The 26,101-nt window shown below is 41.2% G+C and overlaps 1 protein-coding gene across 1 annotated transcript in view; it reads left to right on the forward strand.

Annotated features, from left to right (window-relative positions):
- Positions 1–25,449, forward strand: part of hcn4 (hyperpolarization activated cyclic nucleotide-gated potassium channel 4) — a 74,788-nt gene extending 49,339 nt beyond the window's left edge. The window contains exons 5-8 of the mRNA XM_042515660.1: positions 8,564–8,710; positions 8,981–9,221; positions 20,389–20,553; positions 23,161–25,449. Of these exons, the coding sequence (XP_042371594.1) occupies positions 8,564–8,710; positions 8,981–9,221; positions 20,389–20,553; positions 23,161–25,442 (2,835 nt within the window). The 3' untranslated portion in view covers positions 25,443–25,449. The remainder of the gene's footprint in view (positions 1–8,563; positions 8,711–8,980; positions 9,222–20,388; positions 20,554–23,160) is intronic.
- The last annotated feature ends 652 nt before the right edge of the window (positions 25,450–26,101 follow it).

Below are 26,101 nucleotides of genomic sequence, written 5' to 3' on the forward strand. Positions count from 1 at the left end.
TTAGATCTGAATCGAAAAGAGACTGGCCGTAGCTGGACATGGGGGAAGCTTTTCATAGGCCTCTCTGTGGTGGATGTTTTTCTTTTAAATTGAGTAGGCTTGTAAATGTTTTGTTACTTACAATCAATGTACTCATTCAATTTCAGCTAGTTCTCTTTTTAAGGAAAAGAACACCTAGCCTTTTTCTAGCAACAATTATTTAACGTGTATAGATACACGTTAAAGCCAGATTGCTGTGAAGCCCAAAATGTTTGCTGTACTGGTAGACCTATGCATAATGGACAATTAGTATATAAGAGTGATTCCTTAACTCTCATATTCACATAGTTTTCCTCTAGCCTATATAACAACAGCATAACCGAAGTACTGGGTTTTATTAACATTTTTAAATAGTGATACACAACACAGTATTTATTAGGGGTGGGGAAATAATTGATAAAGCATAGTTTTGCAAAATGTTGCAACATTGCATCATTGTAATAACTTTTTCACTGAATACATTTTTTATATTGAAAATAGAAAAAATAGAAATTTAACATTTTGTAGCCCTCTAAAGTAATAAAAACACTTGCTTTTTCATACATACAATTGTCTGTGATAAAAATGACTAAAGATATCTCCTAGTAAAATATGACTCATTTAGTATTGTAATACCCCAGTTAAAAGGTCAATAATTGGGGTCTCTTATCCCTGCATTGAACCCCTTTATTACCCAGCAAGCAGTCGTGCCGGGTAATAAAGGGGTTATTACCCAGCAAGCACCAGTCTAGAACACTGAGAGCTGGAATGAGTTAAGCATCTGCCAAATTCCCTCAAGGATTCCTCCTTCTTGTCTCAGGCATGTTGAGAACCACTATTACACAAAAAGAATTACATCTCAACACATTGGGGGCACAAGATGGCTGCACATGTGGCTGTGCATGCAGGGTTTGCCTGCCACTCCAGCTCTTTGTAAGCCACTGCTTATCTGTCACTATGGCCCTCTGCAGTGGATATGTATACAGAGATGGGGATGGGGATGCCAAACAAAAGAGTTAATCTCATTCATTTGTAGGTGACTTGTGATCCATGTTGTCTTGCTTACTTTATAGAAGCTCTCTGATCCTTCTGAGCAATTCTCTTCTCAGGTTTTCAATATTACCGTTTTTCAGCGCTGATTAACTGAGCGATGCTCTGTTTGTTGTTGGTAGTTAGTAATGAAATTGGAGATGCTCGGGGGGGGATTGAATATGAGTAGCGTGTTGTGGCATGCCAGTCCCAAATGGCTTTAGAAGGAAATGGCAATGGGGTGCTGCAGCCCCTCCCCTCTAAGTCAATAATTAACACATGGCAATTAAACATGACTCTTTGGGGAATAGTTAATAAGAGGCCCAAAGCTGATTATTTGTGGGTGAAGAGACTCTAGAGATTGTTTGTTCCCCCACTTCAGTTCCTATGGAAATACAGTAAATAGTCATCAGAGGAGGACTTAATTTGCACTTACATATTTGTCCTTTTATTTCCAAAGGGAGAGAGCTGTATTAACATTGTCAGGGGACTTACTAAAACATGCAGTTTTAGTGTTTTCCTTATTCAACCTATTTCCTTAAAGCGCCTTAAGAACATCCTAGTAAAAAAATAGATGTAGGTTTCATCCAACAATAGCAGTAACTTTGTGGTGCCTTGTAGAGGTTAAGTCATGATTTCCCCATACAATCAACCCAAGGACACAGCTGTCAACATGTTGAGGAGCTTAAGTCTGATTCTGCCTTACAGTAAGAGCTGTTCTCATTAGTCTGGACCTGACTGATGGCATTAATCTAAACCCTGTTACATTCCCTTTTCCTCCCTGTCTGCCACACAACTTTAACTGCTGAGTCAAGGACTGTTGACATGCCCCAGAGGTAATATAACCCAAACCAAATCAGAAGTGCAGCCAATGTCAATATACTGTGTATTTAATATCACGGTAAATTTATGTTTTCTGCAGCATCTGCAGTGTTCATGTCAAGTTTGTCATTCGTACAGACTAGAGTATTTTATTAGCTATGCAGGAGCAACATTTGTGAAGAGCAAGGGAATTTCCTTGCTTATGTAGGCAAGGATGCACCATTGTGACCATTCATCAGTCATGCCTAACTACTAACTATTGCCTAATTACATCTCTAAATAATACAACACTAAATGATCAAGAAATGATGCATACTTTATACTTCGCAACTAAGAAGGTGTCTTGGCAGTCTCAGTTAACCTGAAGATGGAACGCTGAAGTTGGAGTATTTTGATGGTCATTCCCACGCATGGTTTTAGTTATTTTCAGTGTTCTGTGGTTCTTAGGCCCCTAGAAGAGTGTATAGTACAATCATGCCACACTGAAAATTCTTATAATGCAGACTGTATGCAGTGAAAATAAGAGTCTACAGCCATACTACCTACTTGAAGCTGTGCTACTACTACTACTGTAACATGCTAAGTTAATGATATAGGATATGATATGAAGTAGATGTCTCACAGTAGCATGATACTTACTACAGTATGGAAATGGCTTCTAATCCACAGTCCCACGCACAACACTGGGCTGTCCTCCAATACTTATATCACCACCAAAGCAGGCGGAGCATTCTCTATAACATGCTTTGCTCATTTCTTAATTTCCCATTTTCATGCACATATTTGTTGCTGCAAATATTTAAGACTTGAGTTATCCTTATTGTTTGACCCATACCTTTTGACCATGCAACACAAGGTTATGGAATCGAAGACAAAACATTGGTGAAAAATAAATGTTTAGAAAGTATAATTAAGTGGCTGACATCTCTGTAGGGAAATAAATTATTCATATTTTATTTGGTAAAAAATTTGCATCTGCTTGGAGAGCTCCATGGGAGAGAAGGGAATTGGGGGGAAATGAAAAGTGTGATAAAGGGTAGAGGGACAGAAAGAAAAGAAAAGTACAAATGGGAAACTAAAGAATGGCCATGAGGAAAGAGATCAGTAAAAATCTGAGAGAGAAAGGATTTTTAAAATGAAAGAGCATGAAGATGCAATTCTGTATAGCTCAGTGGGCAGAGTATGCTGCGACTGTAATATCGCCAAGGCTGGAAGTTAATAGGCTCACACACACACACACACACACACACACACACACACACACACACACACACAAACAAACACAAAAGCACATACAAAAAACCTCTCTGCTGTAACATACTTAAAGGGAAGCAAGTTATTGTAAGGTACTTACAGTATATAGAGACATGGTTCAAGATGGAGTTTAAAGAAATACTATGAAATACTATGCAGAATTTTCCTTAAAACAAAACAATGTATAGCCTCATCTACAAATAATCCCTCTCAATCATCACTTAAGTCTCAATTTCCACAGAAAGTCTGGCCTCTGCTTGTTTTGTCCTACTTTTTTTCTTGTATTTTCTGTGTTTGGAATTTTTTTATGGATGTTATGTATCTCCACAGTGTGCAGGTTAGGTTGTGGCTTTATAAAAAGGTTTCGTCCAGGTGCCAGACCATAAGCTGCAGACATTCAAGAGACACAGCGCAGAAAACATAGCAAGGCGAAAAACTAGTGAGTCTGGGTTTGGCTTTTACTTTCATTTTTGCTGGCGACAATGTTTATAAACGTAAACTGACATTCCTGCATAGCACACCTTTAAATGATTGTTATATGAAGACCAGAATTTATTGAATTATGCAGCACTCCTTGTATTGTATCATTTTATTATGTTAGCAAATTGAAGTATCACAAAAAATGCAACACCAATTTCAAAATGCATTATCAACAGCCAAAACTTAATTTAACTTAGTTAAATCCAAAGAAGTTGGATGAAAAGTTTGTCAAACTCTTTCTTTAATTTGACTTATTTGCAAAAAGTGGGATAAAGAAGATTGATGCCATTTTCTGATAAATAAGAAGCTGTAGCCATGAGCCGGATAGCTTAACTTTGTAAAAAGACTGGACACAACTTGTCTGACTCTGTCCAAAGGTAACAAAATCAACCCACCAGCACCTCCAACTCAAATCATATCTTGTTTATTCTGTACCAAAAATGTAAAGATGACAAGTTGTGATTTTAATATGTAAAAGTCATATAACTATTTATTGGCAGTGGCACAGTAACTTACTGTAAACTTATCATCTCCATGAGGCTGCCAGACTTTGCTGATTGCCTGAGCTTTAGACAGAGCCTGACTAGCTGTTCCCCCCTATGCTAAACTAAGCTAACAGGCTGCTCGTTGTTACCACACAGATATAAAAGATGAATTAATCTTTTAATCTAATGATATAGCGCATTTCCCAAAATGTCATACTGTAGAAAAACAATAATTGGTTCTCATCCTCCTACATTTTGAGCACCCCCCTGCATCCTGAACCCCAACATTCTCCGAGTGCAGCAAGGGAGGCTGATGGTGGAATGATTACCTCCTAAATGCTGACTATGATTTGATTTAGCCAAGTGAAACCGGGGAGCTGGGATCTTCCTAGTGGCAGTGTGATGGCGGCCGTGCAGCAATAAGATAATTTCCCATCACAGGGGGTGTTATCAGCCCATCGCAGCATCAGGAGAGCGTTGACCCCACATGGTCGGTGTCTTTACATCCCTGTCAGCTCCTCCTCTCACACTCAGCAGTGATTAGTAAATATGCTTTGACTAAGACGCTGAGCTACCTTATGTAGTACAGTTGTTCTCATCCACAATATAAAAAGCAATAAGACATTATCTTGCATTTGTTTACTTGACTAATGCCCTTTTATGCTGCGAGAATCAAATCATAACATGCCGCAAAGCTCAGGATAAATGGTTGTTTTTGTAATGAATGTTAAAAAAATAAAAGGGCTGAGAGACATTTTGACGGAAATGATAATCCACGCCTTTGAAACAGGGCGCCATGCAGTGGCATGTCTAATGCAGGAGACATAAAGACATTAGACAAGATGCAGAATGTGGGTTATACCTGTCATCTTCGTCCTGGCATCACACGCAGACAAGCACATCTTTGCTGCAATACTCTGCAGCTAATAGGACTGCAGCTGGAGGTGTCTGCGATTGTTTTCTCGAGCTTTCCGTCTCACTGAGTAGAGGAGGAAAAGTTCCTCTCTGTGCAAGGATTCTATTTCATCATCAGATCAGTAAATGCTCAATTTTATGCCAAAGGGATTGTTGGGGATAAAGACTCAAACCCTTACCCCATGACAGAACTCATCCATCTCTCCACAGAGGCAGAGAGACCGGATATGTAAAAGCTTCTTTCTACATCTTATTCCTACAGTACGTGACATCGACACATATAAATTGTCAAATATTTCACTTAACATTCCGAAGAGGTGAACTGATATTTAAACTGAATCAGATGAGTGATTTCTTAGTGTAATAGTCAACTAAACTGCCTTATCTGCAGCATTTTTTTTTGTTGTAGATTGTGTTCATGTACTTTTATGTGCACACATTATACCCCTGCACTTGCAGATCTATGTATACCTTGCAGTGTTTATGAATGTCTTTGTGCAGCTAACAATGCATTACAAATCACAATTACAAGCTGGGCCATGCAACAGTTTGTTGCTAAGTGGTCACAGTCGAGGGAGCTGCATCATCTGTATGCACAGACTGACTCCAGACTGTTTTCTTTGTCTGTGAGGGACTCGAAAGGCTCTGGTCAAACACAACTAAAATCCATCTGAATTTGGCAAAGAGGGGAGGGAAAAAAGAGAACATGGCAGCAGTGAGCATTGTAGCAGCTTACCAACACAGCAGGGTGCCAGTCAGACTCATTCCAAAGTGGTTATACAGTAGTTTAGTCTGCCGGCATGTTTTATAACACTAGATTCTAACCTTCCTATGTGTTTCCTCTCCAACTCTACTCACATTGCTTGATTTTTAGGAAACCTGACAGCTTTTCTGTTCTCACAAAAAAACAATGTGACTTGCAGGAGACAGCTGTCCTTATTTACTGTGCTACATTTCCAAAAGATTGGCCTTTTGATGATCTCCTCCAAGATTAGAGGTGACTAGGGTAGTAGAGTGGGATAACAAAGAGGGAGACATCTGAGGTCAGCTGTGTCACTGAGTGGTAAGGCTGTTGGCAGCATAGAATTGGTGATCAAAGAGCACCTCCAGCATCACCCTATGAATGGATAATTTCTTCCTTTTTTTCCTACTTCTTTTTTCACTTTCACTGAGGGTCAAGGATTCTACATGTTATTATTCCCGAGGTGCTCTCAGTGTGCTTTGATCTGCATCTCTATTTCCTATACTGTGGCCTCAATGAAAGGCCATCCAACACATTTGAATGCTTTTATTTTTAACAACCTACGTAAAGACTAGAGGATCTGGATGCACACAGAGTCTTCACAGTAAAACATACAGTCACAATGCAGTGCTGCTAAGTGTTTTGGTGTATATGGTGTTTGAGGACACACAGTGATTTGTTTGTTACTACTGCAACACACAACATGTATTTAACACCAACAATACTTTTGTTGTATTAGTCATGTTCTGCATTCATATGCTTTTGTGTAAACAGAAATAATAATAAAACCTCTTTCTATTTTAATTAGTATTTCTGTATTTACACACACAAAAACCTTTAATTCACACACACACATATAAAGGCATGCGTTCACACAGAGGCACACACCATCGGTATCTCTAGCTCATCATCGTAATGTAACTTTCCTTCTTTTATCTGTGGTGGCCTTCTTTTCTCTATTGTTTTTATGCCTCTGTGCCAACAATAGTCAAGGCTGGAGGCAGGTTTTCAGGTTGCCAATCCATGCATCCATCCATCTGTCCCATTCTTGTAAACGTGATATCTCAAGAATGCCGTACAAAAAAACTCCTTTAAATTTTTCACAAACGTCCACTTTGACTCAACAATGGACTGATCAGATTTTGGCAGTCATAGGTCAAAAGTCAAGGTCACTAACCTTGACTGTATCATCTCGTGAACGTGATATATCTCATGAACAATTCGAGGGAGCTTTTTCAAATTTGACACAAACATCCACTGAGACTCAATGATGAACTGATTATATTTTGGTGGTTAATGGTTACTGTGACCATGCATCCAACCATTTTCACACTCATTTCATGCAATATCTCAAGAGGGCCTTCAGGGAATTTCTTCAAATTTGGCACTAACGTCCATTTGGACTCCAGAATAGACTGTTAAGAATTTGTTAGTCAAAGTTCAAAGGTCAGTGTGACCTAGCAAAACACATTTTTGGCTAGAACTTGAGAATTAATATGCTAATCATGACAGAATTTCACACAAATGCCTAATGAAATAAAATGATAGTAATATAATAATAGACATATATCCAAAAGTTTAAAGTTTAACTTCACTGTGACATCATAATGCTCTGCAACATGCTCTGAATTGGTGACACTAATCTTAGGTGTCCACCTTGAAACTGTGCTGATTGTATAGATCTTCTTTGCTGTCAGGGGAAAGGTATGTGTGACGCATCTATGTTTTCTCAGACATGGATAAAAACTGTCACTGCAACCTGGGTGGTTTGCAGAATCATACAGTCGCGAAGCAGTAATTCTAGTTTCTCACCTGTTACTGGATTAAATACAATGTTTGGATTTGTATTCAATCATACCTTTCCTTCTTTATATTACTGTCTACTTTTTATTGAAGGCTCCAAATGCACACTGAATTAAGGGCACTGCAATATCCTGCAACCAGCTTAGTGATTTTTGTACAGTATTTATAGATGCTATATTTGGATGTAACTGATTTGAGAGCTACAAATGAATGTTTTAGTGAATAAAGTGTCGAAAATGACAACTCCGACTGGATAATGAAGTGAGGCATTTACTTCACTCTGAGAATGTTTGAGTGGCATTCAGATCCAGATTAGCCACAGTGGTGAATGTTTTACAAGCTCCAGTGAATTGCCGGCATGACTAAGCACTCAACAATGATCACACCTTCCTCAATTCTCCAGTGTCTTTAAGGAGTGATACAATTGTTAAAATTTAGTTTAATGTGCCTACAAATTGATCTGGGCAATATGAAGAAAATTCAATAACACAATATTATTGACCTCTATTTAGAGTGCGAAGATATTGTAGGGTTGACACAATATTTATTTATTTTTGATAAATAATCATCAGTATTGTGGATGAAATGACTAAGTGGGTGAAGGCAAGTAATAGAACAGCCAGAACATTCTGGTAAGTGTAGAAAATGACAACTTCACTGTAATGCAGCCTTTAAAACCAGGAAAAGATACTGATGATATTACGATATCCAAAATCTAAGACAATATCTAGTTCAACATCACAACATCGATGATATATATACACACACACATATATATATATATATATATGCCCAGCCTTACTTACAAATAATATGGAGTTAGTGCATTATGTCAGATCAGAGGCATGATCAAAGACTGGGAAAGTGCTGTGGACCCGGATGGCCTGTATGTATCAGTCTCCATTTCCTTGTGTGTCTGACCTCAGTGCCAGCTGTTCCCTGTGGCACTGTATTTGTGCTACAGCACTTTAGCCTTTGAGTTACCTGATTGTTGTGCATCTCTGTGTCCCTGCAGTACAAGCAGGTGGAGCAGTACATGTCCTTCCACAAGCTGCCAGCAGATATGAGGCAGAGAATCCACGACTACTATGAGCACCGTTACCAGGGCAAGATGTTCGACGAGGAGAGCATCCTGGGAGAGCTGAACGAGCCACTGCGAGAGGTGGGATAAGTGTTCCTGTCTGGGTTAGAATCTCCTGCACATGTGATGCATTCAGAAGCTTATGCTGCTGCTTGACATTCAGTTTTTTTTTCTTGAGGCCAAAACAAGAGTAAAACTGAGAGGAGCACAGTGTCTGCACAACTGACATTTTTGCTGTTGTTACTCTAATATCCCTCTTGTCTGAAACTGTGACAGGCCAATGCCTTTTTGTAAAGCACCAGCTCTTTTGCTGCTCTTCGCACTAACCGCTTTGTCTGTGTGCTCATGCAGGAAATCATCAACTTTAACTGTCGAAAGCTGGTGGCATCCATGCCACTATTTGCCAACGCCGACCCCAACTTTGTCACCTCCATGCTCACCAAACTGAAGTTTGAGGTGTTCCAGCCTGGGGATTACATCATCAGGGAGGGCACCATCGGCAAAAAAATGTACTTCATACAGCACGGGGTTGTCAGCGTACTAACCAAAGGCAATAAAGAGACCAAGCTGTCAGATGGCTCCTACTTTGGAGGTAAGACAAGCTGGCGCTGCACCAGAATCACAAACTCAAAGGTCACATACACAGAAACATCTTTCTGTGGAGCTTAAATCTGCTCTGTTTTAATATTAATAATGCTGTCCTTTGGTACCTTAGGAGGTTGGCTTGGGTTTAAATTTTGATTTCTGAGGCATTTGGATAATGCTATTTTGGCTCTGATATGAGCTCGTCATGAGCATGAAGTGGTATGTTGTGCAGTGCTTGTAACCTCACTTAAAATTCTGCTTCATGGTTTATGCAGTACTTTTCCCTTAATTTACATCATGAGCTGTCTCTTAAATGTAGGGCAAACCCAAATTAAGAAAACAGTACTTAGTGTAGCACAAATTAAGAAATATGCATTCAAAGGTCACAGGAGTCAGAAAGCTGTAAAATTACATACCATATGATGGCTTAAGACTTGTGCAATAACCCGAAGTTTTTATGCACTAACTCATGTTATGTTCTTAATCAGGGTCAGATAAATGCCCAGCCCTCTCATGGTCTCACAGAGCCTATGACACATGTAGGAGACAATGCTGCCATACTGCCCTCACCAAATACCAATTAATTTGCTCAGTGACAGCGTATCATTTAGACTACACTGTTAAGTAATGAGAAATGGTGGCAAAGCATTTAACAGCACATGACCTGCCTGTGGAAGTTTAATTACGTCTTGCCTGCTCAAGTCCATCTCCATGCCCTCTCTCCGGGGGGTTTCAGAGAAATAATGAAAAGATGGCAGGCAATCTATCTCTACACATGCCAAAACTAATCAACATTTTAAACAACATCGCCCCGGTTCTCTCCACGGCCATGTTGCGTGAAATGTTGTCCAAAATGTTCCTTCTTTCGGTCTCTCCTCAGCAAGCCAGATTCAAAGGGAGCTCACAGACTTGTTTCTAGCATAAGCATCGTGGCACAGTTTGTGTGACAGCTTGGACACTCTGCCGCTCAAAGACGCTGAACTGAGTGCACTCCAGACATCTAAATGCAAAACAGTGAATGCATCTACATTACATTTTTTTTTCCTTGAGTAAACATGAGTAGTGCAACCCACAAAAGTGTAAACGCAATGGTTTTGGAACCGAAACTGGCTTGCTCGCTTTAATCTTAAGCCTTGGATCTGTAATTATTTTCTCCTCTTGCGCATTTTAGGCACAAGGCTTTTGACTCCATTATCCTGTGACTATTCTTGGCAGTACCACTTCTCTCGTGGGGGTGGGGAGGTAAGGGTGGGGGCTAGTGAGGTAAGCCTAGAGCCACTGGGAGTTTGTTACCAAATACGAGTTAGTCATTCATGAAATTAATTGGTGCAGGATCAGCACAGGGAGTACGTGGCACATGTGGATCTCAGTGTGGCTGTCAGTATCAGCAAACAGGAAGTCAAAAGCAATATTTCTTTTTCATATTATGTGCAGAACACAGAGGCCTGCTCAACATGGTTTGCTAGGTTTTGAGTCTCTGTTGTGCATGTGAATAAGTGATCATGTGAATGAAATCCAGTCCTGAAGAGCTTTCTTTTTTGTCAAACACACAGCAAATCGTATGCGTATATGCTCATCAACATGTCAGCAAACTCATGTACCATAACCCTTTCATTCATAGACGACCTCAATTATTTACACAATTATATACTCAGCAGTCTGCTCCAGTTTGTTAGCTGTTGGATTAGCTCGAGCCAGAGAGCCTAAAGTGTAAAGTGGACACGACATGTCCTGGATGGGAGCGTCGGCTGGGCACACAGCGATCCAGTGGAGAGGGGAAATGTAATGTGACTGCAGTACTAACGCCAAGGGACACATGGATCTCTGCCAAGCCCGCTCTCTGGACGCCGCTCTGGGCTCAGAAAGAAAACATGCACCCTCCACCCCCAACGTCCACTTCCCTCTTTCTCTCCTTATAGTTCAGTATTGAGACACTTATCCGAACAGCATCTCCGCTGCCCTCTCAGTGCCCAGACAGAGCAGGTTATTGTGTTGTTATAGTTCATTCTTTGTTGCCTGCGGTAATTGATGTGTTGCCAGTGAAGACTGCGCCTCTCTCCTGGTGGGAGCAGAGCTCAGTGACCTTGTGGTGGCCCTACATGCCAGTCAGAGGTGCTTATCAAAAGCTGCCTTTGATTGCACCTCTAAGATGGCTCACTTTGCTTCTGAGTGAGTGGCTTGTAGCAGCCCTGTGAGTGGGGGTAAAAAAAATGAAAGTGAAACAGAGTCAGAGAGTGGGAGTAAGGAGCAAGTTGACTGCACAGTTTGCAACCTGCAGTATCATCTTTTTGGCTTTACTCAATCTGTGACCGGTTTTCTGTGAATGGTGCTCTCGTATTCCGTAGTTTTGTGAAGTCCTGGGTCCTCCCCTCTCTTTCCTTTTTTTGTTGCCTTTTTTCCCTCTCAGAGCTCAGACTAGCTGTGCTATAGAGCTGCCAAATGGCCACCCTGACTGAGTGAGTCACTGAGAGAGGCTGGCAGCAGCAAACGACCAGGTAATCCTCCTGGTCCTTAACCCACTTACACCCCTGCACCTCTTATTGTGGAGCATCAGCTGAAGATCAAGGCACTGCAGCAGTTGACTGAGTGACAGAATGGGGGATAGAATGATATACTATAGAGCTGTCTTGTATAATATGACAGGTCGGGTAGGATAGGATGATATGCGATACAATGCTGTGTTTTGATACGATGTATGACGTGACACGATCCAATATGTTGTGAGACAAACACACAAGGGTGCAATGCAGTTGACTGGTTGGGGAATATGACATGGTGCCACATGATGCACTACATGATACAAACACATACCAACATGTATGGTGTCCTATAAGAAAACTACTGAATGAATCTGTTTCACAAAATTAAAGTCAAAGACATTGCACATGCATTTCACCCCCCCCCCCCCCCCCAACACAATTTTTTTTCTTTACAAATTGTATGTTAAAATAGCTGTGCCAGCAGCTCTGTGAGGCGGTACTTCATGACAGAAGTGCTTTGAGTCATTAGGTTTTATCTAAGCGTCAACCTGTGGGACTGAAAAATGATACCAGTGTAGAAGTGCCAACTACTGCCATTTCTTGAATATCCACTAGAGGATGGCTCCAAAAGCGAGTCAATCCCCATAGACCACCATGTTAAAATGCCAGACTTCACAGAAATAAACATGTTCATAGTTTGATGAAAAAAATCTGTTTTGGTTTGTATAGCTAGTTTTCTGTGACAACTGTACGAGGGGTGAATGTTTGAAGAACTCACCCATTTAAATATTGTTCAGTCTTAAAGTTAAAGACAATTAAGTTTTTGCAATTTAGCTATTTTAGTTACAAAGAGGTGCAGCCCAATAAACATGTTGCTACCACAGCGAGAATGGTTAGGTTACATATTCTCATAGAGTATAGGCTTAGCTGTAGCTGGTGCTATGTCAGTGTGTTCTCAGTTCATGAAAGTTAATTGTAATGCTTTGATTACGTAAAAAGTCTTGTTAAGCAATTGGTTGTACTAAAAGACCCTCGAATAAGGAGTCTTTTAACAGTTTTCAGTTTTTACAGTAAGTACATTTTGTGTTTATGGTTGTAAGTCTGTTTTTGATAGCAAAGAATATCATTAGCATTGTCACAACTGACCATATCCAATAATGCATTGTGCAAACAAAGCTAGCAGCTAGTGTTAGGCTTATCTCAGCCCACTCATCCAAATATGGTCACTTCTGGCTCAAAAATCGAAGATGGCAACAGCCAAAAATGCCAGACGTGAAGCTTCAAAACTTGGGTCCATAAACCAGTGGGTGACGTCTCTGTGGCTACATTCATTATTTTATAAAGATTATAGCTTTATCCCCTGTGGACCATGAGTGTCTGTTTAAAGATTGTGCTAATCCATCCAAAAGTTGTTGGCATTATATCGGTCTGGACCAAAGTGGTGGACCGACCAACATTCTTTGCAATCCCTTGCTCATATTTAGCATGGCTAAATACTATTGATAGTGTCGTGTAATTGCCAGTAATCTCTATATTGTTTATTTAGATTGTTATTATTTATTTTGTTCAGATTGTTATTATTTTTAGGACAAGAAAAAAGCGAGGAGTATTTTAGCAGATCGCCCCCATACTCTCTTCAGCCAGTGTGAGCTCCTGAGCTCTGGGAGGCGTCCCTCCACCAACTAAAAATGTCTTTAAAAAGTCCTTCATCCCAAGTGCCATCAGTATACTCAACTCAACAAAATGACTGATGAGTTTTAAACCACAGACAGACAATGACATGAACTGATTGATGACCTGTTTATGTTTTTGTTTGTTTTATCGTTTGCTTTTTACTGTGTTGTCTTCTTTGTTTGGTGGGCCGAAGACAAATTTCCACCCTGGTGGACAATAAAGACATATTCTATTCTATTCTATTCTGTTATATTCTAAAGTACAGTATGCCTTTGTAATCGACAGGTGGATTTGCATCTGTTGTGGTCCTGATTTATTGTGTCTTTTGTATCTTACCAACATAACCAGTCTCAGTTCAAAGGATGAAAAAGAGACAATGAAATGTGAAGGAGTGCCGGCATCAACCACAGTGCAGAAAAACACCAGATATCCCTAAACTGTCTTTGTATGCCAGCCAAACATAAGGTGTTGCCCAACTGTACTAATGCTGTTAGGGAGTGAGCATGGCATGTCACGGGGAATCAGGCAGCCCACTGTGGATGTTTCAAAGGTTAGAGAGTGTCCGCTTCGTGGGCTGGGGGCTGTGTTGGGGAGGGAGATGGGAGGTGACAGCAGGACTCAAAGTCCAGGTGAGCTTTGCCAGACCAGGCTGCAGGACACAGATACTTTATCACAGACCAAGCAGTCCTGCTCATACTCATTAATTCAGATCCATGCACACTTATAAGCGAAGAGGGAGGCGGGTACACCCATACACACACAGAATCACATGCGGACGCATGCACACTGAGACTTAAACTTATTTAAAAGAACATTCAAAGGCCAAAATTTGCATTCGTTTCGATTCATGCACGGAAGTCTGCAGGTACAGGCATTTTCACATGCAGCATACAGTACATCTTAATCTATTGCCAAACATGAGTCTTTATGTGAGTTGTAGTCTGTCAGTTATCTTTATCCTACTTACATTCTCTCTACTGTACATATTCAGGGTGACAAGCTGTGATTGGAAATCAAGTTATAGATTGCTGTATTTCAGAGATACCTTGAGTAAATTAAATGTTTATATCTAAATTTCAATATCTTCTTTCCATTTACCAGTGTGTCCATTGTCTAAATGAGCACCTTTAACCTTTTACTCCTTGATGCATTGCCTTTCTTAAAGAATTATCGCTTGGGTATTAATGATTTTTTGATGATGATTTCATTATGTTATAACATATTATAACATAATATAATATATTATAACATTATGTTCATAATCATTATGTAAAAACAGTAAGCTAAGGCACACAAGATGCTCCCATTTCAGGTTTTCTTCCTGTATTCTTTTCTCTCCTACACATTTACACATACTCACTGACATCTTACATGGCATGCAGTCTGCTCTCCAATTTTAGAGCTGGTGCAGAGACTCAGGGGAAACATCTTTTCAGTAAGAGCCCAGGACACGTGGGCTGCACCATCCAACAAAAGACCAGTCATGTGTGTTCTCTCTAAGGTCACTGCACATGTCGTCATAGTCCTCCTTTCCCTGAGCAGCATCCAATTTTAATTGGTGTCATTCAATTTTGATGAATGCATTGTCAGTAAAGTGTGAAAATGAAACATATTATGGCAAAGAAACATCTTCTAGTGCACAGATGTAGTTTTCTTCAAGAATCTGAAGCATCTTTGTGTCTGTAGCACTAACTTGCCAAACACAGTTTTGGGAGAAATCACAGCTGGGCCAGATAAACTCAAATCAGAAGAGGTCAGCAAGGGGACAGGACAGGAATGTTTATCAAGTAAACCCTCAAAGTTTATTCTCAGAGTTGCATCTTTGTTTTTATCTTCTTTTTTTTTTTTACTTATTCTATTCTTAAATACTGCTTTTAGAACCAAAAATATTCAGTATGATGACATGTTTTATTCACAGCCAATCAGCTATCTTGTGTCATGATGATTGTATACTATTACTTTGCTAATTTGAGCTGATAGAGCCCACAATTTTGGGCTGATTATGAATCATCTCATTCTTGGTGAGGACCACACAAAAACAGGTTATTGTAGAGGCAGCAGTCAGTCTGGGGAGAAAACACACACCCCTTACAAAATACAGGCAGAGCTACACCAACTAAGCCTGTCCTGTGATTTCATGCAGGATTTAGGAAGCGTTGCGATGAGTCACAGGAGATGTGAGTAAGCAGTGGGAGTAGAGCATTCATAAATAAATTGAAGGCAACTCACGAACCATGCGCAAGAGCAATTGAACAGTGCAGTGCAGAAGTTCACCCGTCACTCAGCACTGTAACATGTGTTATGGTTTGCATTTTAGAGTAGATGGCTATGATAAAATAACATTTCATACAATCTATTAGTTCATGTACAAATCTAACATAATCATAGTTTAATTTTTTAGATGAACATTTTCGGGCTCTATAGAAACTTTAAGTAGGAAATAAATAGGATAAGTTTAATACAAAAACAGTATATATATTGAGAGAAAAATAGAAAAGCTGTGAAAAATCAAAACTTAAGAAACCTACCCAGATCAAAACCTTGTTCATTTGTAGATTATTTCTCCTAAAATAGGTTTTCACTTTGATTTTCCAAACAAACCATTTACCTTTTTGTGTGAAACCAACATTTAGCAAAAACAGCCATTACTTTATTTTGACATCCCACTTAACCTAGATGCTAATTTTACAAGTGCTAATATTCAGGACAGTGTTGAGCTTCAGCGCAGCCACCTGCATTTAGCCCCAACGCACTCACAGATATCCACTAATCTCTTATTGTTTAGCTTGGAGCAGGTTGCACCAGACCCAGACCCTGCCATGGATTTTTTCCCCTGCACTTTAGGTCAGATGGCACCGCTTAGTGTCTGGGTTTCACTTGCTTTCTGCAAAGACAGTTAGATGAGGCCAGAGGGCTCACTGCAGCTCACCGCCTCATCTTGGCAGTGTTGGCTTCATCCAGAAAGCCACGGGACAAGAGGATTTAATACAGAGCTGTGATGCTCCTCTCCAGAGGGGATTACTGGAGCAGTGCTGCGGGAAATGGACCCCCAGCACAGCTCCAGCCAGGGCTGCCCTGCCATCACACACTTACAGTCCACACACAAAAAGACATGCGCAAACACACAGTGTACACACAAGCACAGACAGAGGAGCTGGGTATTTTTACTCTCTCACATTCACACAGCTCTCTTGCTAACTTGGCCATCGTTCATTCACCCATGCTCTCTCTCTCTCACACACAAACAGTAAACCACCGCACATGAGGTTGTTTTTATGCTCTTCACAGAGTACATATTCCTCATTCATGTCAAATCATGCATCCTCTCTTTATCTCTTGCCCTATCTCATTTTTCTAACCATCAAATAATCGTAACCACTTTACACCCAGTGACCAGAAAAATGAAAAGCCTGGTACAAAATAATGTAATCCGTTGCAATCGCTGTGTAGTGAAGGCTACGTATGTGAACTGGGTAGGCTATATTTGAGGCCATATTTATTGGTAGCGGAGGTGTTTCCGCCGTCCCTCCATATATGTAAACAGGGTGTAACAAAAAAAGTGTCACAGGGGAATATTTCTATTGTAGGGCTGTTGTTTAAGATTGCTTTGTATAGTTCAGGTGGACAGGGGATATATTCTAAGATATCACTTATCTTAATGGCAACCTGAGCTCCAATTCCTGTGGGGTTTCTTTGCCAGATAAGTCATACCATGAGGTGTATGTTAGGGCGTAGAGATGTTTCTTCTTCTATGGAGCACATTATGGTAACTTGCCAGTAGGAGGAGAAGTGCAATGGGGGAAGTTTAATCTGCAATCAAGCAGCAGACTGCAATTTTGTAGTCAACCTTGAGCGAATTTTGTGCCATCAGCCTGCTCAGAGTAGGTGAACCATGCACTACACTACAACTGGCGCTTCCTTGAAGATCCCTCCAAAATCACTTTTTAAAAGAAAACTTTGTTTAAGGTCATGTGTAACTTGTCTTTTCACTTTTTTTCAAACTGTTGAAATCAATTTGCACACATATTTTTCTGATTATTTCAGTGATGTCAGGGAGGCAGAGTGAAGATTAAATATCTGGTGCTTACCAGCGTCAGCGACAACAGTTAGCATGCTGTGGCTAATTAACTGAAAGGCTTTCCCACTCAGTTAATTATCTCCTTATGCAGCTGCCTGATATGGATATCCTTTACAGAAAGTTTTCCATCTGCAGCTCTTAATTTGAGTGCAGTGCTTTGTCAAATTGCAGTTGGCTTCCTTTATCAAATTTTACACAAACAACAGGCTGCTACAAAGTCATCATATAAACTTTTACACTCTAGCTGACATCAAACTGTCCAGTCATATGTTGGTGTGTAACAGCCATCTAGTTTATACAGTAAATGATCAACTAAACTGATATCCTTGGGACAAGATAGATGTCAGCCTATGGCTGATGATGAACATAATTAACAAAACCTTCAGTATGAATACCATGCATATAAGTTGAGTATTGCTGTATTATCCAAAAAAGTTTGGCCTTAATCCAAAGATTAAACCTACATAAGACACCATGTCTCATTTTAACTTCAAATAGAGGTGATTTCTTTTATTTTTTTGTGATCATTAATTTGCAAAAATAAACATGTTTTTTTAGTCCTTGTAACTGCTGGCACAGCTACAACCATGACTAGACTTCTTGCAGATCTTCAAATGATTTTCACCTGACTGGTAATTTAGTTTGACCATCAAGGTGTTACACAGAAAAATATGTACATCTCAATAGTTCTAAAATATATTGACATTTAGTTGGGATAAATTATGTCCAACAAAAAATATCCACTCAGACTGTGGGTCTTTGTTCTAATATCAGTGTAGTTTCTGGCACCATGCCCAGCCCACATGGCTTTTACAAGGCAGTGTATCAATTTCGATTTACAAACTGTGAGCAGTATGGAAAACATGAGCAATATGTTATGTATGCCTTCACATTTGACATTTATCAAATAAACTGATGTCATATTCTTTATGTGTATTATTAAGTGTAGTTTACCGAGTTCACAAAGCTTCAGAAACAAAACTCTTACTTTGCTTCTCAGTCCAACTTCTTGTATTTATCAAACCAAAAAAAAAGAAAATTCAGGATTTGTGTTCTGAGTTCTTACAAAGGTGCCTGCAGGTTATTATTAGAAGTATCAAACTGCACTCAGAGCACAGGCTGATGAGACGGTCACGGAGCTCACTAAAGCGTACAGTGCTGCATCCTGCAAAGCCACACCCATCCGAGTGAATTATGCCAGTCGTTTAGGCACGGATATGAGTAAAAAAACACTCATCCTGTTGTCTTTATTTTTTTGGAGCGCCCCTTCTATGTTAAAGCTTGCTAAACACAACTCACCCATTTGCTGAAGAACACTAGCTTTTTGCTAAAAGGTTGAAGGAAAAAAGTGCCCTCCCAGGTTGTAATAAATGACAGGGAGCAAGGTCATAGCAGGTCATGAATAAGCATTTCCCGCAAACCCTCTTTCTTGTTCCTTGTAACTTTTCAGAAGAGAGTAACCAAATTAAATCAGTGGTGAGTAGAAATAATGGGTTTTTTTCTAAAACATACAGCTTTAGAACATTTCAATAAGGACATATAAAATACACAAGGTGGGAAGGTGGTATACTCTGCACACTGCAGCTGTTACAATCACAAGTAATTTTACTGATATTGTTTTATTGTTACTTTGAAGACTGTGTAAAACATTCAGTGTGCAAGGGGCGCATCTACAGTAGGAAAACAGCAGAAAATCTCTTCCTTTTTGGGCCCCAGTGTAGCTGCACCAGTTGCTATAGGGCACTGTTGATGTTTACGTCAGTGGCTCTTGCTGTGTGTGTTTGTGCAGGTCAGGGAAATGTAAATACAAAACCCACATACAACAATATATTAGATGTGCAATATCCAAAAGGGAAATTGGGACAGTGGAGAAAAAAGCAGTTATAGTGAGAGAGTCAAACTATGCATGAGATTTCTTGAGATAACTTGGATGAAGAATTCTTTAAAAATTTGATTTGATGTAGGCTACAGGGGGAAGTAGGAAAGTGCATTCTGTGAAAGAATTGAGAGCATGTGTGTGTAGATGAGCTGGAAATGGGTTTCTGAGAAAGAGTGAGTGTGATAGCAAACGCAGCAAGGGAGGGCTGAAGATGAGATGAAAGCTAAGGAGAAAAGACATTGGGGAATGTGTGCAAACACATGGCACCCTAACACATACTGTACATACCTCAAAGTCTCCTAATCCCTGTCTATATAAATACACACATACATACACTGTGTAGCATTTTATAGATGAATGCCATACAGGTATGTAAGTATAGTAATATACATTTGTATATAAAGTATATATGAATACATAGCCAGTTTTTTCACCCTACCTTACTCTCCCATACTGCCTTGGTCTCATGAATAAAACACTGGCATGCATACAGATATAGCACTTTGACATACATTTGTGTACTGTATGCAAAAACACACACACCCTGAGTAGTCACTGGCTCTCACCCCACTTGAATAGTTCCTGCACACACATGCCACATCTGCATACAGTACAGACACACTTGCACCCACACACATCATCTCTGCGCCAGAGGTCTACAGCAGCGCAGCTTGTTTAATGGGGCATTATTTTCCTGTGCGGTCATGGCGGATGAGGGCTGTCAGACTGCTAAGCTCTGAAAATGGCATCAAATGGTGCACTGATGGATTACAGAAAAGTAGTAGTTTGTAAAGTGTAGTTTTAATGCTAAAAAAATCAAAACAAAATAACTTGTGAGCTCTTGTTTTGTTTAGAAAGTGTTTTGTCACTTTTTTATTATGGGGAAAATTTTTTAAAAAGTCCAACTCTTAAGCTCATGCTGAAAGAGGTAAGGTTAAATTGCAAATACAGAATCTATAGTAGAACTGTTGTAACTTTTTTAAATGTCCGATGAACTCAAAAACAGTTGGAACTCTGAGTTAAACTCACATTACTGTATCTTGTCTGCTGTGTTTTGTTGCAGAGATTTGTTTGCTGACGCGGGGCAGAAGGACAGCCAGTGTCCGAGCAGACACGTACTGTCGCCTGTATTCATTGTCTGTGGACAACTTCAATGAGGTGCTGGAGGAGTATCCTATGATGAGAAGGGCCTTTGAGACTGTTGCGCTGGACAGGCTGGACCGTATTGGTAAGAAAATAAGATTTAAACAATTTCAGAGGGAATCGTTAAAATTCTTTACATGTCACAAACTGCTTTTGCAAAATTTCATCAGGACATAAAGGCCTCAGTTATCAGAAATGAACAGTAATGGAAATCTTACCATCACTTCAATGTGTATTTTTTTTATGTATCACATCTCAGTTTTGCTTCCTGCTTTTACTGACTTCCTGACACTGATAGGAACAGCAAAATGCATCAAGCCAGAGCCACAGACAAAACTTTGGGGCTGTTAAAATGTCCTCACTGATACTCATAGACTGAAATTAGTTTCAAAGTCATCTGCATATAAACATGCAGATAGAGCTCTGGTTTTGAAATCCCTGCGTGACTTCTCTTTCACATACAATTGATATTCTCTCCATATCCATCGCTGTTCCCAGGCTCAGTCTGAGTAGATGAAAAATTCACAATGAAAGGCACGCCTGTATCATCACTCAGCCATCGCTGCATGCTCTGTTTTATCCTCAGCTATGTTTAGAATGGAAGATAGAGAAATTGCTTTAGGGGGTCTCTTTGTAGAAAATGGCTGCTTTGAAAAGATGTGGTGGGCTGATAGCGATGTTTCTGTGAGATGGTCTCTTGCGTACGTCCTTTCTCCTGAGCTCCATGCTCATGTACACCCTCCTTCCCTAATTAAGTCACTCACACAGCAATGATCCACAAATTAATTACAGTCTTGATGGACTTTGCACAATCTGATTGGAGGTGTGCAGGTGATAGCGGGTCAGGCGGTGCCAGGGTTGAGCTGGATGTAGATACAATACCTCAATGCAACATCTTCACTAATCTGCCAACAGTCATACCAGAAAATGGAGAGACTGATCTGGGCTTAATTGCATTAACAATATCTGCGGGTTTCACACCCTTTTGTTAGCACCAAATTGAAAATGGCAGTCATATGAATTAACCCTGTCATCGCTAGTGTGACCATTCAACAATGACTAATGGACTTTGCGGTCAGAGTAGCACACATTTCTCCAGGAGGCTGGGTCAGCAGTTAGTACGGCTGTCATAGTGACGCAACTGCAACTCGTCTCTTTGACCTTGTGCTCAGCTCACAGGGACTCCGGAGTGCATGTGTTCCAAGGGAGGAAAGTGAAGGAATACAACTAAGAGCAAGCATTTATGAGAAGAACATTTTGAAAAATATTTTGTCATCATGTTTTTGTGTGTTGAGTTGGGTTATCCCACAGAAGTCATTGCATTTTAGAACAATAAGATTTCAAATTCATCCCTGATTTTTTTTTTAATGCTTGATTAAAGGAAAAATTTGTACTATAGCAGACACTAATACTGATGGGTTTTTTTTTTGTTGTTTGTTTGGATTTTGTTTTGTTATCTGTTCCCCCTTCTGTGCCAGGTAAGTCAAAAAAATCTCATTATAGAAACAACAACCCTGAACTGTTTTTAAGGCATTCAACCATTTATGCTATCTTTTAATGAGCACAGTATCTGCCATACACATTTATGAAACAGCCTTTAAATTAGCCTTCTTTACATGAAAAACAAAAAGCTAACTGATTCACAAGCCATTTTACTACATGTATCATAAATTCCACTTTAAGATATAATATCTATTTTATATTTCTGCAGAAAAATTGACACATGTTTCCATTGAACTACTGTGCTCATTCAAGTGTCTTGCCAAAAACTACATTTTACAAGATTACATTTGAACAGAATGGGAACATTATATTTTACTTTTGCCAAGTACTCATATCTACCAAAGAGAGCTTAAATGCATCATAATGTAACTCAGTTCAACTTCTGTCAGCAGTTAGTTCTGGCAACTCTGCTGCTAACAGCCAACAGTAATTCCTCAAACTGATGTCAACAGGAATGTGTTGTCCACAATGTAGCATTATCAAGGAAATAGTAGAGTGAGTCCCCTGACGTCCAGAGGACATCTCTGTTCATCCCAAACACGTTTTCTGTTGTCCCTGAGATGATGGGATGTCGTTAGTATTGACATCCCTACTTCCCTTTCATATTGACATTCAATAACAGGAGAGAAAATATGACACTAAAGAGGTAGTTGTATGCTTGACCCATTATCTCAGTGCAGCTTACACTCTATCACAGTCTAAACCTGCATCGTGTGGTACAATGTTTGCTTTATGTTTTGTCCCTGTTACCTAGGGAATCTCAGTAAGAGCTAGTCAAACATACACCGCCTACACCTCAGGCTGTCATCCTGAGCTTCTGTCTCCGGGTAGTTATCTCCCACCTATCTTTTGTTGTTTCTTTTATTCCATGCTCCTTTATTCTTTGTTTCCCCACTTCTGCTCCATCCCCCTGTCTCTTTCTTAAATCTCTTCTTTTCCCTTTATCCCACATGTGATTTTTAGGTACACTTTTATTCTTTATTTTTCCTCTTCATAGCTGTTCCTGTGCCAGCTTCTTCTACTGGAAAGGGTTGTTGTAAAATAGGATGGTTACTTGAGTACACCCAAATGTCAACCTGGTTCTAACTGCCTGCAAGACTTATGCTTATTCTTCTTTTATCTCTTTCTTCTATCACTTGTCACCCCCTGTGTGTCTGTAATGTGTTTGTGTGTGCATTTGCTTTTACAGGCAAGAAAAACTCCATCCTGCAGCACAAGGTACAACATGACCTCAGCTCTGGTGTACTTAACTACCAGGAAAATGAGATCATCCAGCAGATTGTGCAGCACGACAGGGACATGGCCCACTGCGCCCACCTCTTGCAGAATGCCCCACCCCAAACACCTCCATCCCCTACCCCTGTCATCTGGGCGCCCCTCATCCAGGCCCCTCTCCAAGCAGCAGCCGCCACCACCTCAGTAGCAATTGCCTTGACACACCATCCCCACCTTCCTCCAACTCTCTTCAGGCCTCCGGTTTCTGTTCTGGGGTCCCTAAAGGACCCTCCGAGCCGGCTTAAGAAATTCCACACATTTGTTCCTTCATCAACTGCACCTGGCTCTGCTGGGGACTCTCCCTCTAGCACGCCCTCTAAAATGCGCTCTGGAGTGGACATGCCATTGCTGGCCTCTTTTCGGGCCCTGCACATGACGTCAGGTACAGGGGCAGCTGGCTCTAGCCAACAGGCCTCAGGTAGTGGAGGCCAGCGTGGACCTAGCGGGGCTGGGTCCAGTGGAGGAGGGGCCTCTGCCTTCCCATTCGGACCATACTCTTCCTCTGGTTCACCCTCCTCTAGTATGGCCCAGCTACACCCACAACCACAGCATCAACAGCCATTTCGCTCCAGCACCCCACCTCTCTCAAACCTCTTCCACCAAGGATCTATAAGTGGAAGCACAGGGTCAGGAATAAGCGGAGGGGCAGTTGGAGCCTGTGGTGGTGCTACAGGGTGGTCTTCAGGTGGAGCAGTCGGAGGGTCTGTGGAAGGAGCCACAGGAGGGGACCCTTCTTGGGTTGGAGAGGACTTTACAACTGGAACGACAGGGCCACTGCCTGGGGGCCACTTTGGGTTGGGAGGAACTACTGGTGGATCAGTGGTAGAGATCTCAGGGGAATCAATGTTAGGGATATCTGAAGGATCAGTGGCTTGTGGCAGGTTAGCAGGTGGGGCATCAGGTGGGTCTGGTGGGGGCATCACCTACGGGACAATAGGAGATGCAACCAGGAGATCAATGGGAGGGACTTCTAGAGGGTCAATAAAAAGAGCTTCTGGGGGATCAGTGGGAGTGGCTTCTGGAGAACCACTGATTGTGACAACCACTGGAGGATCATTAGGGAGGCCTTCTGGTGGAACAATGGGATTGGTCTCTGGGGGATTGACGGGCTCTGGTGGACCACTTGCAGGGGTTTCTGGCGACTGTGTGGTAGGGAATCCTAGAGGATTGTTTGGAAGGGTTTCTGGTGCATCAACAACTAGCCATATAGGAGGAGGTGCGAGTGGGCCGGTGGAAGGGGCAATCGGAGGACATATTGGCAGAACATCAGGAGGGGCAGTGGGAAGCCATATAGGAGGGTCTACAGCTTGTCCTGTGGGAGCTACTTCTGCTGGAATTACAGCTGGACGTCTTAGTTCCTCACGTTGTCAGAGTCCAATACCTACCGGCTCGTCCAGTCCAATGCCTGGTCAGCTTCTTCATAGTCAGCCACTTCCCAAACCTCCTCAGGTGGCTCCTTTGCAGCAGTTTGCCGGAGGAGGTAGGACTACCAGTGGCTTAACCCTCTTCCATTCCCCTCCACATGGCTCCCCATCCTCCAGCAGAGGACAGCACAGCCAGCAGCCCGCTGAGGGCTCCCCTTCTTCCCTCGGTCAGTTTAGCCTGGCAGGCCTCCAGTCTGGCTTACTGCCTCACCAGATGTCCCTTGAGAGGTCTGCCCTGGCCTCCCTGGCCCAGTATGGTTCAGCAAACGCCTCCCCCTGCCTTACCCCGGTGGCGCCCAGCCCCACTATTCAGAGCCCAGTGGCCAGCAGGACTTTTCACTACAGTGACCCCTCGAGTGCCACAGGATCCCACAGTTCTCTGCTCATGCCTCAGTCTTCTCTCCCTTCACAGCTTCCCAGCCAGCCACACACAACAGGGAGAGATTCTCCGCTGGGCTGCTTTTCTGAGGACCTAAAGCTTTTATCCAGTTCGCACCCATCTCTGCCCCAGGCCTTGGGCCAACATACGGCTCAGTCCTCTGTGGAAACGGGATATTACCCCTCACCCTTTTCTTCACCCACTCTTGTGCCCAAACCCTGTAGTTCAGTGCCAGGGAGCCTGACTCCTCCAATCCAGATGTCTCCGGGGCACCCTCACCAAACTCAGTCCCCCGGGGCCTCCCCGGCCGTGCCTCTACGGAGGGCCTCTGCTGCCTACTCATCAGATCTAGAACCTCAAACTGTCCGCTCCAAACTCCCTTCCAATTTGTGAGGATCAATCACACCCTCCTGTGCTCCTCCGAACTGAAACACACACAAACGATCTCAGTGTGTGGCATTGTTTTCTTTCTGTCTTCAGACTTCACTGTGTTCCACCTCTCATTTTACCAAGATCTTAAAAATTACTGTGATTTAAAAGACACTTTACCAGGTAACTCGGAGCTCTAGAATACTCTATATTTGTTTCATGCTTTGTCCTCTTTTTTATTCATACATACTGTACATAGATAGAGATATATTTAAATGGTAAGTTAACCAAGGGACTAGGAGGGTGTGAAAAAAGATCTCCATTTTAAGGACAGTCATTTTCTTTATTTCTATAACTATGCCAAATTCATCTGATGATGTTTGGGAAGACAATTCAATGGACAACACAATAATATTCCTTTTTTTTTCTGCAGGAACCTATGCACTAATACCTGCATGTATAAATTGCTTTTTGTGTGTTTCAAAAGATTTATCTAAATTTTTAGCTAAAACAAAATGCTTCGGGACAGGCTGACTCTTGTACCAACTCATACAGGATCACATATTGTTGATCCATAAATGTATCTATTAGATTGTACTTATTTATCCTCTGTATAAACTTTTCAAAACCTAATAAGAGATGGAGAAGAGACTTTAGGAAACCAAAAAGACTTTTCCTTGCGG

This window comes from Plectropomus leopardus, chromosome 1, assembly GCF_008729295.1.
Source record: "Plectropomus leopardus isolate mb chromosome 1, YSFRI_Pleo_2.0, whole genome shotgun sequence".
NCBI classification, from domain to species: domain Eukaryota; kingdom Metazoa; phylum Chordata; class Actinopteri; order Perciformes; family Serranidae; genus Plectropomus; species Plectropomus leopardus.